The sequence below is a fragment of the Notechis scutatus genome, chromosome 1 (genome assembly GCF_049901735.1).
Source record: "Notechis scutatus isolate UNSWTSFEM ecotype Mainland chromosome 1, rNotScu1.2, whole genome shotgun sequence".
NCBI classification, from domain to species: domain Eukaryota; kingdom Metazoa; phylum Chordata; class Lepidosauria; order Squamata; family Elapidae; genus Notechis; species Notechis scutatus.
The window spans coordinates 16,410,123-16,428,855 of record NC_142009.1 but is presented as its reverse complement, the minus strand read 5'-3'; the positions used below and the strand labels follow the sequence as shown (position 1 = coordinate 16,428,855).

The window sequence follows — 18,733 nt, the reverse complement described above, 5'->3', positions numbered from 1 at the left end:
GTTTTTTTCAGGTGGTAGTAGTTTTTTTCAGGTGGAGTAGAATGTCTAACTCCTTAGCATCAGAGCGCGTTAATAGAAGGCAACTGGCAGTTGGAACAGAGTTCTTTTCAGGTGGGGACGGAGAGTAGAACTCCTTAGCATAGAGTGTTAATTACTGTATTAAGAAATAGAAATGATCTGATGGTCATTTCGAAAAATCCTTTCTTAACGAGCACCTAGAAGCCAAGAGGAACATACGTGCCAAATTTCAAGCTTGTAGGCTTTACGGTTCTGGAGATTTCATGATGAGTGAGTGGTACTTGGCTTTTATCTAGAGAGAGAGATTATTATTAGCTATACAGGTCTATATGCAGCCTTTGGGCCGCAGGTTGGACACACCTCATCTAAGCAGAATAGAGTGCTATTACCTTGAAGGCTGCATTTTTAAGAACAGATATTTAGAGAATAAAAGAGGAGATTCAGCCATTCAGATTCAGTCATGAAAATTTAGCAGGCCCAAATATTTACCTGAATTATATGAGTAGGATGGGGTGAGGGAGATAAAAATAACCAACTGATCAGCAAAATCTAAAATACTCAGTTGGAGATTGACCTGGATTTTATATACAGTATATCGTCTGCAAGAAAACAAGCTAGCTCAGAGAGCACCAAGGACCCCTCATGTCAACCCTGAGCTACAAATATTCTCCTTTATTAGTAACACCAGGAGTGTATGTTAAGAGGTTATAATACCAGTAATTTAATACCAGCAGGGTCGTTTTAAGTACTGAAAGCAGGCACCTGTCTTAGGCAACAGCGATATAGGAAGATGCTGAAGGTAGAAAATGGCAAAGCCTCATTTCATACTGAGCAGGAGAAGGCAATGGTGAATCACTCCTGAATTTTACCAAGAAGACTACAACCAGTGGTAGGATTCAAAAAAAAAATTACTACCAGTTCTGAGGGCATGGCTTGGTGGGAATGGCGTGGCTTGGTGGGCGTGGCAGGGGAAGGATATTGTAAAATCTCCATTCCCTCCCCACTCCACTAACCTGCTTTCCAGCTCCATTCTCCTGTTCAGGGCAACAAAAGAAGACCCAGCCGATCAGCTGGGACTCGGGAGGCAGAGAATAGATGGGGGTGAGGCCAGTCAGAGGTGGTATTTGCCGGTTCTCTGAATTACTCAAAATTTCTGCTACTGGTTCTCCAGAACTGGTCAGAAGCTGCTGGATATCACCTCTGACTACAAGGACATACAAGATACCATGATTGATACTAGTGTCATAAGTTGGTCCCCTCCGGTTGGATGTCATTTTAAGATGCTACCGAGAAAGAGCTCAGAATCTTTCAGAGAACTAATGCTGATTATGATGTGGCTAGATTAAAGCCTTTGGGATGTCTAGTTGCTGAAGATGCCATGCAGGAAAAGAAAACCCGGACCTTCAAAGACTGACTAACAGCAGGAAGATGGAATATAACAAGCTTGAAGGTAGGAACACTCAGCACAATGACAGATGACATCGCTACCCATTGACACATTAGGCATCAGCGAGTTGAAGTGGACTGGAATTGGATGTTCTCGGAAGATCACACTGTTTTATTACTCAAAACATGATAGCGGGGAAAAAATATCTTGCAATTATTTTCCTCCTACTGAAGGGTCAGTTCCAATCAGAAGCAATGGCGTGGAGAGAATTTCCTGGTGATCTCTGCTTTGTAAGAAGGCCTCAGGATTCTGTCCTTTCTCCAATTCACTTTAACATTCAATTGCTGGAGGGGGCCATCCGTTAACAAAGGGTTCGGTATCATCAATGCGCAAGTGATACCCAGCTTTACTTCTCATCCTAGGTTGAACAGGAAGCATATGAAAGTACTGATCCAGTGCTTAGAAACTCTCAGGATCTGGATGGCGAAGAACAGACATTCATTCTTCGAAATAAAATGGTTTTGGTGTTGTGGTCCTAAGGATTCCAGGAAAATTCCATCACTGAATTCTGCCATTCAGGAGTGGTCCACAGCTTGAGTCCTTCTTATTATACAACTTCTAATTCCTATTTCAGGAGCAGATGACAGGTGGATAAGAGAGCTTTTGTGTCAATTGGGAACTTTCCTTGGAAGGTTTCAATACATCCACCTGTAAGGATTCTAAATTGGATAGATGGATGGAAGTGCAGATATAGATAGATAGATAGATAGATAGATAGATAGATAGATAGATAGATAGATAGATAGATAGATAGATAGATAGATAGATAGATAGATACATACATAGATACATAGATACATAGATACATAGATACATAGATACATAGATAGATATAGATAGGGAGGGAGGGAGGGAGGGAGGGAGGGAGAGAGGAGGGAGGGATGGAGAGAGAGAGGAGGGAGGGAGGGAGGGAGAGAGAGAGAAAAAAAGAAAAAAAAAAGAGAGAGAGAGAAAATACTGAGATGCCACTGCTGCTCCAGAATTTGCATTGGTTATTAATTTGGGTTGAGGGTTATTATATTTGTTTACATTGTTAATCACCTAAAACTGGAAATGGTTGACATGTAAGCATCATAAACAAGCAAACAGTGATTCAGGATGTGCGAGATTTGTTTACGGTTCAAGCTGGGTTAAACTAAATTATTACTGATAAAGTGTATGGCAAATTTGGGCTGAAAGTGTAATCAGTTATGAATTCAGTACTGAATTATGTCTGGATCTTTGTTTTTGGTGGAAAGATGGAAGCTCTCTTCACACTTCTTTGAAGACGTGTCTTATTAAAGAACTCACCCAGATGTTATTTGTTTACCCTTTGTAGTTTCAGACCACTCATGAACAGATATGCCATCACTTAAATCAAATTAGACGTGTGTGTGTGTGTGTGTGTGTGTGTGTGCATGTTTTTCTTCCCATATGTGTGCATATACTGACCCAAGGCAAATATTTAAAAGAGGAGTTGGAGAAAATCCTAGTTGATGAAAGCAGCTATGCATGAACAAGAAATTACTGGAAAGCAACAGCATCTGCAGAACTATTAAAATAACAAAAGCAACATTGCAATGGCATGACGCATGTTCGGCTCTTTTGATACATGCATGTGAGTCATAGCGCTTGTATAAAGAAGGACAGAGTTTGCTGCTTTCATCATCTGTCCTCTTTTGAGAAAATGTTCCTATAGATGCATCCCATGGAAACAGCAATAAAGCCCCGAGTCAACTAAGTGGTTCTACAAATGCTTGGAGAGATCAGGTAATCAATGCAAGGTGTCTTTCTCTGGAAGAGGCATTGTACGGAGGGGGTGCCAACACCAAAAGCCTCTTCCTTTTCCTCTTTTCCTTCCCCTCCCCTTCCCTCCTCCACCTCCTTTCTTCCCCTCCTCCCTCTTTCCTTCTCTTGACTTGACTAGGTAAGACTAGCTGAAGAGGGAATTTAGAAGACATCTGTCTCTGGGTGGGAAAGTATAGGGGGGAATAGTCTAGCCCCAAGCTATCCTTTTAAATTAATACTTTCAGTTGAATTTTTAACAAGCCTGCATCAGATTGGGCTTGGAATGACAAGATGTTGGATGTGCGCATGCATTCATGTATTTAAAAGCTTTCTATACTATCTCTTTTTATAAGATCCTGGAGAGTGTACAGTCTAAAAATAATACAAAAAGACATCCGATAGCTTCAGGTACTTAGTAATGAAATCCTTCATCATGAAATTAGAATAGAATAGTTCCCTAAATGTAGCTGTAGTGGAATGTAGTTTAGAGCCCCTGGAGGGAGGGAATGTTTCCAGTGGAGTTTGGAAAATTTGTAGGTAGGGAGAGAGTTAAGATGGCCACTCCCTCGCATTTCAACAGAGTATATCTAGGGTTATGCAGCTAGTTCATGGGTGTCAAACTCGCTGGGTCACCTTGCTGTCACGTGATGTTTTGCGATGTTTTTTTCCATTCGTGGAGCTGGGGTGGGCGTGGCCTGAGCATGACGGATCCAGCCTGCAGGCTGCCAGTTTGACACCCCTGAGTTGGTTGCTTTAGTCTGGGAAGATTCTGTCTATAGGCAAAGAATAATATCAATAAGATAGATAAGATTTCTAAAACCAATAACAATAGTATTATCATTATTCTGTTGTTTTGCGTGTATACTGAGAGCTTCTACACTGGAGAAAAATTCCTTGTGTGTCTAATCACACTTGACCAAATAATAGCAATAGACCAATATACCTCTTTACAGTGCTTTACAGCCCTCCCTAAGTGGTATACAGCCTCTTGCCCCCAACAATCTGGGTCCTCATTTTATTGACCTTAGAAGGACAGAAGGCTGAGTCAACCTTGAGTCGGTGTGATTCGAACTGCTGACAGTTGGCAGTCAAAAGTAGCCTGCAATTCTGCATTCTAACCACTGCACCACCAACACAGTATTTAATTCAGTTCAGTTCAGTTCAACTCAACTCAATTCAATAAAAGAAAGTACTCTTAAGTAACTCCATGTGTCATTCTTGCTTCTTGGACCTGAGTGTAGCTTAGGTATAAAGTGCTTAAAAAGAAAGATTTTAACCTCTTTTTGAATGTCAGAAGAGAGGGGACTCTGTCCAGGACAAAGAATTTCATGATATGGGAGTTTCCATGGAGAAGGCCTTCTTTCTGCTGTACATGCGCGCATGCACCTCTTGCCGACTAGCTGATTTTCAGGTCTCTGCCGTGCATGTGCAGGGGGTGGGGGGCATGCATGGGGGGCAGGGCATGTGTGGGGGTGGGGCGCACATGCGGGGGATGTGCACTAATGCACAGGGGACGTGCTCGCATTGCACTTTGGGGGTGCGCACACACTTTAGGCACTAGGTGCAGAAAAGGTTAGCCATCACTGCTCTAGAATCATTGCCCTGCTAGTTGTTTTTGGCAGAGTCGGGTTTCACTGAAAGAAACTATTCTGTGACGCAGCCATCCTTCTGGATCTGTGGTTCCTGCTGGTAGAGACTGTGGCCAGAGAAGTATGTACCAATCGCTGACCAGGCAACCATGCCATCAAGACTCATTCTATGTTGGGTTACCTCCGAAAAGGAGAAAAACCAGCAGCAATCAGATTGAAAGCAGGGAAAAGACTCAATTGCAGAGCAATGTGTGATTTGTGGTCACCACAAGGCTTACCGCCCCCCCTCAACCGAGGGAAAGGGGTGCGACACCATCTATCTCCAATCTACAACACGGTCCTTTCAACAGTTCCAAGAAGGCTCCACATTCATTTGCAACACTCAGGTGACCCTGATGACACAGATAAACCTCCAGGTGACCTTAATGACCCTCTAAAAGAATGCAAATGTCCAGCTGTCTGCAAGGAGTATAAATCCTTCCATTCCCCACCATCCAGTCAGAGCTGAAGAAGCTTCTTGGGTGAGAAGTGAAATGTCTTCAAAAGAAAAATCAGAAAGTCCAGTTGCCTCTTGAAAAAAAAAAAAGCACTTTGGGGGCATTTTTTTAAGCATGGTATATAAAATCATACATTGCAATGTCCTACCTGTCAATGAATACTTCAGCTTCAACCATAACAACACAAGAGCACACAATAGATACAAACTCAAAGTAAACCGCACCAAACTTGATTGCAGGAAATACGACTTCAGCAATAGAGTGGTCAATGTCTGGAATACTCTACCCGACTCTGTAGTTTCTTCCCCAAACCCCAAAAACTTTAACCTTAGACTGTCTACTATTGACCTCACCCCTTTCCTAAGAGGTCTGTAGGGGGCGTGCATAAGCGCACCAACGTGCCTACCGTCCCTGTCCTATTGTTTCTCTTATTCTTTTATTTTTCTTATATGTACCCATTTCATGTATTCACAACTATGTATACATTTATACTTATTATCTTGTAAACAATTGGCAAATCAAATAAATAAAATAAATAAAAATAATTTCTATCTGACCCCTGCAATCCTCCATGTGCCGATTTCAGTTATGAGACCAAGTAAGAGAACGGTGGGATTTCAACCTTCTTAAATCAAAGGAAAGAACACAGGCAGAACCAGGCGGCTTCAGGCTGCATTTATAACTTTGCGACAGCTTTGGAGGAAAGACCACAATTCACCACTTCCCTTGTCACTGATTTATTACGTGTAAGCGAAATATCACACAGCTGTATAATTTATATGTGGCAGAACTTTAATCTGCAAGAGCTCTGCTCCCCCAACAATCTATTTTGTTCAGGGACATCATCTTTAGTGGGGAAAAAAGGAATAAAGAGTCTTTGAAGTTGAACTCAACTCGGGATGACTTCACAAGCACATACTTCTAGTTTGCTTTGCAGCAATACAGAGATGGTTTACCACAACCAGGGGTGGGATTCTACCGGTTCAAACCGGTTCGAGCGAACTGGTAGTTCCGGTGAGCATTTGGCCCCACCCACCCGCCCCTGCTCTTTCCTGTGCTTTGTTTCGTTTTTTTAGAGCACAGCTGATTCGCGCAGCAGAGCGGTTTGCTGCGCCTCAGCTGTTTTACTTACTGGGGCTGCAGTAGAAGGTAAGTATTAGAGCTGAAAATGGGCTTTTTAAAACGCTGTGCATGCGTGCGGAGGGTGTATTTGGGGCGCAAAGCATGCGCTCAATCGAACCAGTTGTTACACCGATTGAATCGCGCCACTGACCACAACCTTGTTCCTGATTTTATTTTAAGCTTCCCTGCATAATCTACAACTTTGGGATTCCCTGGTACTATACAATCTACTTCAGCTTCAACCACAGCTATACAAGAGCACACAACAGATACAAACTCAATGTAAACCACTCCAAACTTGATTGCAGAAAGTACGACTTCAGCAACAGAGTGGTCAATGCCTGGAATGCACTACCCGACTCTGTTGTTACATCCTCAAACCCCCACTCCTTTAACCTCGAACTATCCACTATTGACCTCACCCCATTACTAAGAGGTCTGTAAGGGGCGTGCATAAGTGCACAATCGTACCTAATATCCCTGCTCTATTGTCCCCATTTATCCATACTTATTTCCTGTATTCTTGCTCATGTTTATTCTTATACCTATCATCTTGTAAGCGATTGACAAATCAAATCAAATAAATAAATAAAATATGCTTTGCTTCTGAATCTGGAGCAAGACAGTCAGAGGCTGCCACATCACAAGCCCTAAATTGTAAATGACAGGCATTGGGCTAAGATGATTGATTAATCATTTTTTTTATCACAACTGAGCTTGCCTTTGTCATTGGTTGGCTGTAAAAAGATCATGTCTTCATCAGTAGGGGAGAGAGAAAAGGGTTTGTTGATACAATGGGCATCAAAGAAAGCATGTTCAGAAGAAAAGTCCAACAGGGTGAAAAACAAACAATAAACACAATCTGGGATATTCACCAAGAAACCATTTAGATGATTGATTTGGATTGTTTAATATGAAGGGTTTTTTTCCCCCTGGAAGAGTACAGATAGTCCTCGACTTACGACTACAACTGAGCCCAAAATTTCCATTGCTGAGTGAGACTCATTTTACGACCTTCCAAACTACAGTTGTTCAGTTAGTAACATGGTTGTTAAGTGAATCTGGCTTCCCCATTGACTTTGCTCATCAGAAGGTGACAAAAGATGATTACATGACCCCATGTTCTGACCCGGATCCCAAACATGACAAACTCTCTGTAGTTAAACAAATGTTCCCTTGATTAGGAGCGCCAGCAACCCTGGCAAAACGTCTCTCTCTCTCTCACACACACACACAGCAGGCTAACAAGTCTGTCCAGCAGGGAGATGAATAGTTGTCTGCCACATCTATTCATCTCCGCTCCCTGCCTTTTATCCCCACAGGGTGGGGCTTTGTTAGCAGTGGTGGCACTTAAGTCCCAAGGATCAGCCCATAGATTTCCACTGCCCTCCTCTCCTCTGCCTTCTGTGCATTTGCGTGTCAGGCACTGGACCCAGCTGTTCCTTCTCTTCCTCATCAGCCACCTCCAGAGTTGGAGGCTGTTGACTCTCCATCTGAGGGCTGACAGACAGCCCAGGCTCCCCCGCCCTCCCTCCCTCCCTCCCTCCCTCCCTCCCTCCCTCTCTCTCTCTCTCTCTCTCTGCCAGCTCCATTCCCTCTTCCCCCTCAGAGCTCTCAGATTGCCTTGATGCTGGCCCTGAATCCCATGCAGCCTCCTCATATGATTTGGCTGCTGGAGGGGCCGGCAACTGACAGGCCACAGCACTCAGGATAGTGCAACCATCATAAATATGAACCAGTTACCAAGCATCTGAATTTTGATCAAATGAGCGTGCAACAGTTGTAGGTGTGAAAAATGATCATAACTCACTTTTTTTTCATTTCAAACAGTCACTAAATGAATGGTTGTAAATTGAGGACTACCTCTATTTTGCTGAAAGGCCAGACTTTGGAAAACCTGGGAAATCCGTGCCAGTGATAGGCATGTGATTCTTAACTACATAGTTTTTTGCATTTTAAAGAAGGATTAAGTTCTAAAATGGGCACATTAACTCCCTATTAGATTTAAGAAACCCATTTTGGTTAACAGTTGCTACAAACTCTTATGGAAGAAAGCTGCATGTTTGGGTTCTGCCTCCTGTAGTAATCTCACTATAATCCCAACCATCCAAAAATAATTGTGACATCAAATAATATCAAGACCCTGAGTAGCAGGGAAAAATCCTTCTCTGTTTAAAAAGATGGGAGAAAAGAGAAGGATAGGAAACCGATAAATATTCAGGAACTCTTTGAAAGCTAGAGTCAAATAGATAAAACATATCTACAAGGGGTCTATTTGAAGATTGGTTCCAACACTGCTGTAAACAGCTCCTCTAGGACCATTATCCCTCGATGCCCCTGTGTTTTCTTTTCCACCCTCCTCATCATCAAAAGACAAGTCCAGCAGGTCCATAACACAGTAGTTAATTTTGGGCAACAACTGGCAGTTCTCAGATTCAAGTTCTTCTACAACTATAAACTCTCCTAGGTGACATGTGTCAGTCATTGTTGGAAGGAAGGGAGGGAGAGTGGGAGGGAAGGAGGGAGGGAGTCCAAAAAGTCAAGATGATAGTTGTGACCCCATGTGGCTCTCTGAGACACTGACTTTGCCTGTGGTTGAGATAATAGCATTAACTGAAGTTTAAGGCCATGGCAACCCAATAAAAGCACTTGTTTCACTCACTTCACTGTATTAGCAAACTCCCAAATAAATTAGGAAATAAACAGATAAAAGTGTCTTCAACCACAGTCAAGACTATTGGTCAATTTGTGTCAGTGTTATTAATTTGATTAGTTGCAGTTCTTTTTCCAAGCTCTTGGAAAGAGCGAGAGAGCAGACAGAAAAGATTAGATAGGTATTTTCTAGATCAGGGGTGTCAAACTCAATATCATTGACGGGCACATCAGGGTTGTGTTTGACCTTGGGAGGGGGGGTGGCCAGCTTGACGTCACTCATGTTTGGGATGCCTGTAGTGGCCCAAGCACTCTGCCCTCAAAAACAGGCTCCCAAGCTCCATTTTGGATGTGATGGCCTCCTACAATCCTCTACCAGTTAAAATGGAGTTCGGGAGAGCCATGTGCAGTCCTCGCAAAGCTCCATTTTTGCTGGCAGAGGCACCATTGTTTCCTTCATTGTTTCCAGGGTGGCCCTCCTGGGCCAGATCTAAGCATCCCGTTAGCCAAATCCAGCCCTGGGGCCTTGAGTTTGACACCCCTGTTCTAGATAGATAGATGATAGCAAGCGAGCCAGCTAGTTAGAGATAGAATAGATGAGATAGATAGATCGATCGATAATAAGATAGATAGAGATAGACAGATAAACAGATAGATAGACATATGACAGAATACCTAGATAGCTAGATAAGATAGCTTGATAACTAGATAAGCTAACTAGATAGCTAGCTAGACAGACAGACAGACATCCTTCAGCCATCTTATATGAAATGGGAGGTACTGAACTGAGCACTTCATGCTTGCAAAGTGCAGCATTGTACATGGGGAAATGGCAGCCATAATACTAATTGTTTATTTTGGAGAGGCACCAAGTTTTCCCCCTCTTCCAAATCAGCTTTCTTCTGAATAACCTTGACTTGATCAGTTGAATAGTTTCAGTCTAATGAATGATGGACAGCTCACTGAGTACACAGGAGAATTTGACAAGGGACTCTGGTGTATCTGTTTTAGTCCTGCCCCCCACCTCCACTTCCACGTCCTTGTTTTGTGTTTGGGCTTGTTGAGTATCTAAATCTGGGTGCATAAATGCTTTGTTGCATTATGTTAATTCCTCAGCAGCACAATCAAATCCATGTTGTAATTAAAGCTGTCAGTTGGAAGGCAAGCCAATGGCAGCCGAAACACAGCATAACAAATGAAGTGAAATGCTTCTGCATGTAGCTATACAATGCTTCACCAGGCATGAAATTAAATAAGTAATTTGATGTTGACATCAGAAATTGAAATGATACCCACTGTTCCTTCATTCTGTCAGACCTGCATAAACAATAGCCGGAGCAAACGTAAGCGGCAATACGGCGCCTCACCATTGCGACTCCTCTTGTGTAATTCACAATATATATGCAGAAATGGAACTGTGGACTTCCCAAGACCCGAAGGATATAATTTCTTTGGAGTTCTTGATGAGCTCCTGAATGCAGAAGGGCAGCTGCTTTGCACATCCTAGCGCAAAACGCTCTTCAAAACATTCTTTGTTTTGAAACAGCCCTGCAGCCAAAGGCCTGAGAATGTTCTCATGGATTGGTGGCTATTTATGAAGTTTAATCTCTGCAAGAAGATCTTTTCCCTGTTCCGCTTGTGGGCATCCCAATCTGTCACAACATCTTTGTTGTTAACCGTTTTGTTTTCGTTTGGGAAGAGACAAGAGACTGCACGCTGGCCAATGGGTTGGGCACCAAGGAAAACGGGGACTTGTTATTAAAGGGCCGGGTGCTTGTACAAGAGATCACTGCCTCCCCATTGACAGACTTAAGTGTTGCTTGAGGGCACACCTTCCATCTCTTGGTCCAAACGATGTTATTCTTCTCCTTCTAAACAGGGGTGTCAAACTCAAGGCCTGCGGGCAGCATCCGGCCCTGCAGGGTGCTTAGATCTGGCCCGTGGGGGCCACCCTGAAAATGAGCATGCAAGAAAGGGCAGAAAAAGAGAAAAGGAAAGAGGAAAGAAAAAGATGGGAAGAAGGGAAGAGAGCAAGGAAGGAAAAATAAGGAAAGAGGGGAAGGTAGAAGAAAGGAGAATGAAGAGGGAAGGAAAAAGAGAAGGGAAGGGAAGGGAAGGAGGGAAGGAAGGAAGGGAGAAAGGAAGGAAAGAAGGAAGGAAGGAAGGAAGGAAGGAAGGAAGGAAGGAAGGAAGGAAGGAAGGAAGGAAGGAAGGAAGGAAGGAGATTGTAATGAGAGTGAAAGAGATGTGGCCAGAACCATCTGGAAGTTATGTGCTGACTTCAGAGCCTCCAGAATCTGGCAGCAGCGAGACAGAGGAACAAGGGGAGACTATTCCCAGTGCATGTGTCTGCACAGAGCTGCCAGAAGGCAAGAGCAGCTAAGACAAAAGGGGCAACTCGGGAGTAAGGCTTGGAGGTGATTGCCCCTCCCATAAGGTATAAAGGAAGTGCAAAGGTAGAGAAACCTTTGCAGGAAGGAAAGTCGTTCGCTCTGTTCGGATTAATCCTTGAAACTCTGTACTTCGTTTGGCTTTTTACAGTTAATTTGGTACTTTAGTTGTTGGCAGCAATTCAAAGGAGATAAAGATGGATGCTTATCTCAAGAGACTGTTTGGGACTCATTATGGGCTGGGAATGAACATAATTCCCAGCATTGAAATAAAACAAGAGTTGTTTGGACTAAGCATGCATTTAATTATGGTCTCAGGAAGCTTGGTCAGAACACGTAGCCTCACCTGTCCAACTGGGGTGAAGATATAGAATGGGGTATCCCCAGGATTCTAATGATACTGAACTCCATGCTAATGGATTATTTCCCTACCAGTTTAATATAGATGTTGAAAAGGAGTGATGAAAAGCTCAAACCCTGGAGCACCCTATATTGCAGAGCTCAACTTCTTCTCCTTCCAAGACTGATTGGAACTGGCCATGTAGGAAGGAGAAGAACCACCATAACAAAGTGCGTCCCAGTCTCACTCATGCAAATGGAGTCGTGTGCTTGCCTACCGCTCTTGCAGAATCGTCTCTTCTCCCCTCATTCTTTGGCGGGTTTGCAAAGCTGGAAAGATTGGGAAACTCTGACTTACAGTATCAAAAGCTGCTGAGAAGTCTAGGAAAGTCAGAAAGGTTGCACACTCCATCCTGAGTCCTCCAAAGGTCATTGTCATTAAAATGTCATTTAAAAAAATGGGTCATTGTCATTAAAATGTCATTAAAACACACATACACATCTAAAATGTGTATTTAATATATACATTCAGACATTTTGCTTGTGTTTCAAAGCTAAAGTTATTGCTGATGAATGTAGATAGCATGGGATCAATGCACATTAATGTGATATTAGGGGTATAAACCACTCATCCATCTATCCATCCATCCCTAACTACACTGGTTTTATTAAACCCCGAGCATGAATATATATCTTTGCAGGAAACGAAGAAGCTTTGTGTTTCTAATTGTGTTGATCAAGAGCAGCCTAGAACATCCCTGCAATGTTCAGGACTAATATAATGCCAGTGTTTTTATATATATTTATATATATAAAGGCACACTCAATTAACAACCCACAACCCTACAGCAGATTGCAAGCTCCAGCTTCCTGGTTTTGCTTCACTGGCTTACACTGATGAATCTCTCTGTGCTGTGCAGAGAATATTTCCTGATCCCCTTAACGCATTAGGGAAGCTAATTAGCATCCGAACTTCCAGTGAAATGGGCCACTTCTAATGTTGCCTCCCATTAATTCTGATTTACGCCAGTGCAGCAGCCCTGCTTGTTTTCCCTCAAGCTACTTCATGGGATCCTATGGAGAAGCTCATTGCGATCAAAGCTGGGTACAAATGCAGTGTGGAAGAGCCAGCAATTCTGTCCACTATGACTATAAGATAGTGGAAGGATTATTATTATTACTATTATTTCTTTTGACGTTTTTAGTTCCTTATAAAATGATGAGAGGGACAACAATGATGATGAGTAGGATGATGATATTTAGAGGTTTCTAAAGCATACGTGCTTCCTGAATTCTCAAATGAGATAAGAAAGCTTGAAAACAAGCTGATGTTTCCTCTAAAACAGGCCAACAGATCTAAGCCATCCTGTTCTGAATTAAAATGCTCTATGAAGCTCCCATCATTATTTGTATATATACAAAGCAACGTGGGGTTGAACAGGGAGCAAGTAGGGAGTAAAGGCTGGTGCAGTGGCTATTGGACCCACACACAAGCACACTCCTTCTTCCTAGCATATTCCTGGAAGTGCAGGGTCTGCTTTTCAGATCATTGAGTGCCACTTTGCATGGTCAGTTGCGTCTCCAGGATGGAGGCCCACAGCTTGCATATCTTTGTTGATGGTACCTTGCCATCTCTGTTTTGGGTGCCTGCGAGGTGCCCAACCATTGACTTCTAGTTGGTAGACAGTCTTGGCAATGATGGAAGGCAGTGGTGAAGTGAATTTCCTCCACTTAAAGGCTGTTCCTGCGAGAGTTTTTTTCCCAGCCAAAGGTAACCTGGACATTGGGGGCAAAGTTGGAGATAATAAAGGGACTCTTATTGATTATTTGACTGTGTTGCCTTTGTGCCACGCCCCAGGTCATCACATACAGGAAAAGAGAGGCTGTGACTCAGGATTGCCTATAATGAGTTGGGGTGCCCAACAATACCTTCTAGTCTAGAAGGTACAATTTCCAGAACTGCCAGCCTAACAAGGCAAATCAGAGTAATATATCAATTATTTGACCAGTGTCTTGGTAGTGGCTCTTTCTCATGTACTTCAAAGTCATGGCTGGTACCCACTACAGTATAAGAATCTTATAAATGTTAATTTAGCTGGAAGATTGTCGAACCCAAGTTCAAATGCACCAGAAAGATTCCAGGTGCGGGAAAACTTGACATTCACCATTTTAGAGGACCTTCTGGAACTAATGAGCTAAATAATTAGCTTAGACATAATAACATTAAAATGTAGCATCGTGGCAAATGAAAGTAAGCTAATATAGGTTGCTTCCTAAAACACAAAGGCTTAGTGTCAGCCAGATTAAGCCCAAGACATTCTTCAGAGTGAGACACCAACTGGTGTCCCCATTACCTAAAACCATATCAGGTCCCTTTTACAGTATTCAGAATAACAGAGTTGGAAGGGACCTTGTAGATCATCTAGTCCAACCCACTCCTTGTTGTGGTTAGCCGGAAGCAGGTGCGGATGGCTGTGGAGAGCGAGGACTCAGATGAGGGGCCAGGACCATTAGGGAGTGGACTGCTGCCTTCAGAGATTGTGGGGGCTGGCAGCAGCGATGAGGAGGTTCCCGAGAAGCCTGTGCCAAGTGCGTGTGCACGCAGGGTTGCTCGCAGGAAAGAGCAGTTGCAGCAGCACGGGTGACTCGGGACTAAAGCTGCAAGGTAATGGCCCCTCCTTCAAGAAGATAAAAGCCAGCTGTGAATCAGACGTTCTTTGTAGGAAGCAAAAATGTTTTGAAACTCAGCCTCATGGACATTACAGTATCTTAAGTTGGTATTTGAAGTTGTAAAACATTTCTTATCTGTTATTCTTGGCAGTCTTGCACAGTTTTGGCGAGGCTTGTGCTTATCAAAGTTAATTAGTTTGCAGCAGCCTTTTAACCGGGGATTCGTAAAAAATCATTAAAAGTTTCTGGTTCATGTTTGTTTTATTGGAAAAGGGTTTGGGTCAGAACATTGCTCAAGCAGGAGATCCTATGTCATATTTTACAAGTTTTATATCCAGAATGAAGGTCCCGATGCAGTCGCCTCATTCTTCCTTATGCTGGGCCAACAATGGTTAAAATTGTAAGCTTTAATGTCATGGGGCCCAGGAAATATACCAAACAGAAGTCCACAGCAGGGAAGAGAAAAATTCTTTCTTTCTCTACTTGAAATCCTTCTATTCTGCTTTCCTGCCAAAAAATAAAAATAAAAAAATAAACCCATCCCAAGATTAAAATAATGAAAACCCCAATTAAAAATCATTGTGTTCATTTTAAACTAAGATCTAAGCAATTGGGTATGTACTGAAAGTCTTTAAAAATGAAATAAACACCTTTTAAAAAATAATTTCAGAAGGAGGATAACCTATTAAGACATCAGCTAAATAGGGCTAGCAAAAACCCACAAAACAGCGCGTCACTTTCCATGTGAAAACAAAGCACTGGAACTAACCTGATCTTCAGGCACCAAGAAAATAAGGACCCACAACTGAAAATCCCATTTTATAAGTTATAAGTTGATGCCAGTCGAGTTTTATATAAAAAGACAACTTAGGGAAACATTTCTCTAATTGGGCAGACTCCTAAGGGAACAGGCTGGCTTTTCCTTACTGGTTTTCTGCATCCAGATGCTTTCAGTGTCAGGTATCAAGATCAAATGTACGAAAGAAGAAAAATATCTGGTTCCTAACATCATATCCCTTTTAGGAAATAAACTAAGCTAACACACCAGGGGAATAAATTGACAAACCATCTTGTGTTGTTACAAAGGGAAAGAAAGGGGGATGGGGAAAGAAGCAGGAATAAAAATGACATCCATCCATCAAAATCCATGGGGGAAGTTTTGCTTTTGAAGTCGCACCAATCTAGGGGTCTCCCTTCTTACAAATCTTGCCTCCTTCCCACCTCATCGATACCCCAACCCACCACAGAGCTTTGTCACCGGAGACCAGGGCAACAAATGGCAACATGTCATGGGGTTTGGTTGATGTATGTCTATTTAGTCTCAGCATAGGCCGAAATGCCATCATTAATTCATTACCCAGCTGCCTGTCAAATAAATTGGCAATTACACCCACCGACGGAGCCTGGAATTTCAGTAAATAGCATGTTTCTGTCGATGGAGCCGTTGAGAAATGTTTAAAAAAAAAAAAAGGAGAGAAGAGAAGAAAAAAAGAGAGAGGAGAGGGTGGCGGTGGAGGAAATTAAACAACGAGAACATGTTTGTTTCACTAGCAAAATGACAAGGGACGATGCTTATCAAGGCAACGTTGGGAGGTGGTGAGAAAAGCTCTTGTAAAAGAGCCAGACAGAAGGGAGGTGGACTGGAACAGGTTTCAGAAGAAGGGAGAAACATGCAAACACACAGAGGGGTAACACTCATTTGTCTATCTTTTTTTTCCTCCCCTCCCCCTTTTCCCCCTTCTTCTTTCCCTTGCAGAGCTCCGCCCCTTCCAGCTTGGGAACAGGCTACTTTGTAAGTGGATCTCAACTTTTTAAGATACGTATCATGGAACAGTTGTCAAAAATGGTAATAATACCCAAGGAGGGAGATTTTGCAGTGGATATTATTTCAACTGATGGGCTTGGCCAGTTACTTCCTATGGCTTTCACCGGTTGGCCTGCAACCCAACATTATAACCATTGTTTTGAACACAATCTCTTGCCGTTCCACCAACTTGCTTTCTTTAATCACCCCATCTTTCTTAGCTCCCATTCCTCCAACCCATCCAGTAACTGTGCCCCAGGGGTGGGTCCCTCTCCCCTTTTATTGTCCTTTATATTGTTATATATATATATATTGTTATATATGTTTTCTGAGGTTCTCGCGGGTATTTGTATGTGGATCTTTGGTTATTCGGGTTTTCTCCCACGTAAGATTGGAAGTATCTAGGCAACGTTTCGATGAAGTCTCATTCATCATCTTCAGGCTTGTGTCTTCGGCTCTGTGCTTCTCAGAGTGAGAACAGAGTGAGAACTCACTCTGAGAAGCACAGAGCTGAAGACAGAAACCTGAAGATGATGAATGAGACTTCATCGAAACGTTGCCTAGATACTTCCAATCTTACGCGGAGAAAACCCAATAACCAAAGATCCACATTGTTATATATATATATATATATATATATATATATATATATATATATATATATATATATATATATATATATATATATATATATATATATATTGTTATTATGTTTATCCATGTTAATTCTTCCTTCTCCTAGGACTGTTTTCCAAGGGTCCATCTAGGGCAGGGGTGTCAAACTGGATTTTTTCGAGGGCCAGATCAGCATTGTAATTCTCCTCTGTGGGCTGGTGGGGAAGGCAGGGAGTGGGGGGGAGACGGGACGGAATCCATTTTGGCTGGCAGAGGCACCGCGGGCTGGTCCTTTGCTATTTCCAGGCCGGTCCTGCAGACCAGATTTAAGCACCCCATGAGCCGGATCCATCCCCCTGAGCCTTGAGTTTGACACCCCTGATCTAGGATCTACTTTGTAAGAAACAGGTCTATTGTGATCAAGAAGGCTGGTTTCACACAACGCATTAGCCCTGGTTAAAATGAGATTGGGCAGTCAGAGGTTCAGTATTTTTGGAGGGAGTCGGGGGGGAGCTTTTATGTGAGATTGTTTGAATTAAGTCACCACATTAAGTCATAATATGGGGTATCTGGGAGCATTTCATATCAAGGGGGAACTTGTTAACCCAGCTTTGAAATTTAACATTCTGTGTGAACCTAGCCAATTTTCTGGTGATATATATGTATGCATGCCTTGGGAAAGGGATTTAAATACCCATTGAATGGATCTGAGGGACTGATATGTATAGATGTATTCTATAGTAGATAGATGCCTTATTACAGTAGATACATCGTTATCTCTTGGGACTTTTCTCTCTTCCTCATAGAAATGCCTATCATTTTCCTGACAGAAGCCACCAATGATATTTTAGTAGCTTATTCATCTCCATATTTCCAAAAATTCCACCAGCTCTTTTGATTAAAGTCCTGAGCCTTGATATCATCTATGGATGTAGGGTAGGGTGTGAGCAGAGTGTGTTCTTCTAGCAATTAAATGCTGATTGTCAAATGAGTCCCAAGCTCCTGTGTGAAAAATACAAGAAAAAAAATGAGGCACAACTTATCAAGCAGTGCATACAGTTAATCATGCAGTGTATACAGTTAATCATGCATCCTTATTAAATGCAGTGCAAATAAGTTGCACAGGGTATCTGATATTGGGCTAGGACCTTCCCAAATGGTTTTGAGAAGAACAGTCCCAGTTAAGATATGCTGTAACCTTATCTCCTAAACAAAAGAGCTAACAAAAGGAACTCCTGTGTATAAAACTCAATTTGTGTTTACTCCCATTACGAATTTTTAAATATGTATTGTTCAACTGATTGGAGGCTGTATTTTTATACAATAGTGACATCGGTTTCTTCATTCCGCATGATATGTGTTGATTTTAAATCAGGTTTGAATGGAATGTCCTAATACAATATAAAAAGAGTGAGATCATGGGGATATATGAAGCTCCCTTTGACAGGTTGTCTTACTTATTCATGCACGCATGCAATTATGTTGCCACCCAACTCAAACTATGTGACTAGGGAAAGGAGGGAGGGAGGGAAGGAAAGGAAGAAGGAAGGGAAGGGAAAGAAAGGAAAGGAAAGGAAAAGGAGGGGGAGGGAGGGAAGGGAAGGAAAGGAGGGGGAGGGAGGAAGGAAGGAAGGAAGGAAGGAGGAAAAAGAAGAAAGGGAGGAAAGGAGGAAACCATAACTAATTGAAACATATTAAACAACAAAATGGTGGACAGAATTGAAAACTGCCACAATCCTAAAATAATACTTCATAGTTCAATTCACATGAATTGATTGAAACTGAATCTTTTTTTTTCTTTTTTCTCTTTCTCTTCCTTTGTT

General features: G+C 42.4%; 1 protein-coding gene across 8 annotated transcripts in view; it reads left to right on the top strand.

Annotated features, from left to right (window-relative positions):
* AUTS2 (activator of transcription and developmental regulator AUTS2) overlaps nucleotides 1–18,733 on the top strand; it is a 1,004,882-nt gene that overhangs the window by 400,661 nt on the left and 585,488 nt on the right. For all 8 annotated transcript variants that reach the window (XM_087957493.1, XM_026672356.2, XM_087957503.1 and 5 more), the window contains one exon: nucleotides 16,248–16,283. In XM_087957493.1, coding sequence (XP_087813619.1) covers nucleotides 16,248–16,283 — 36 coding nt within the window. The remainder of the gene's footprint in view (nucleotides 1–16,247; nucleotides 16,284–18,733) is intronic.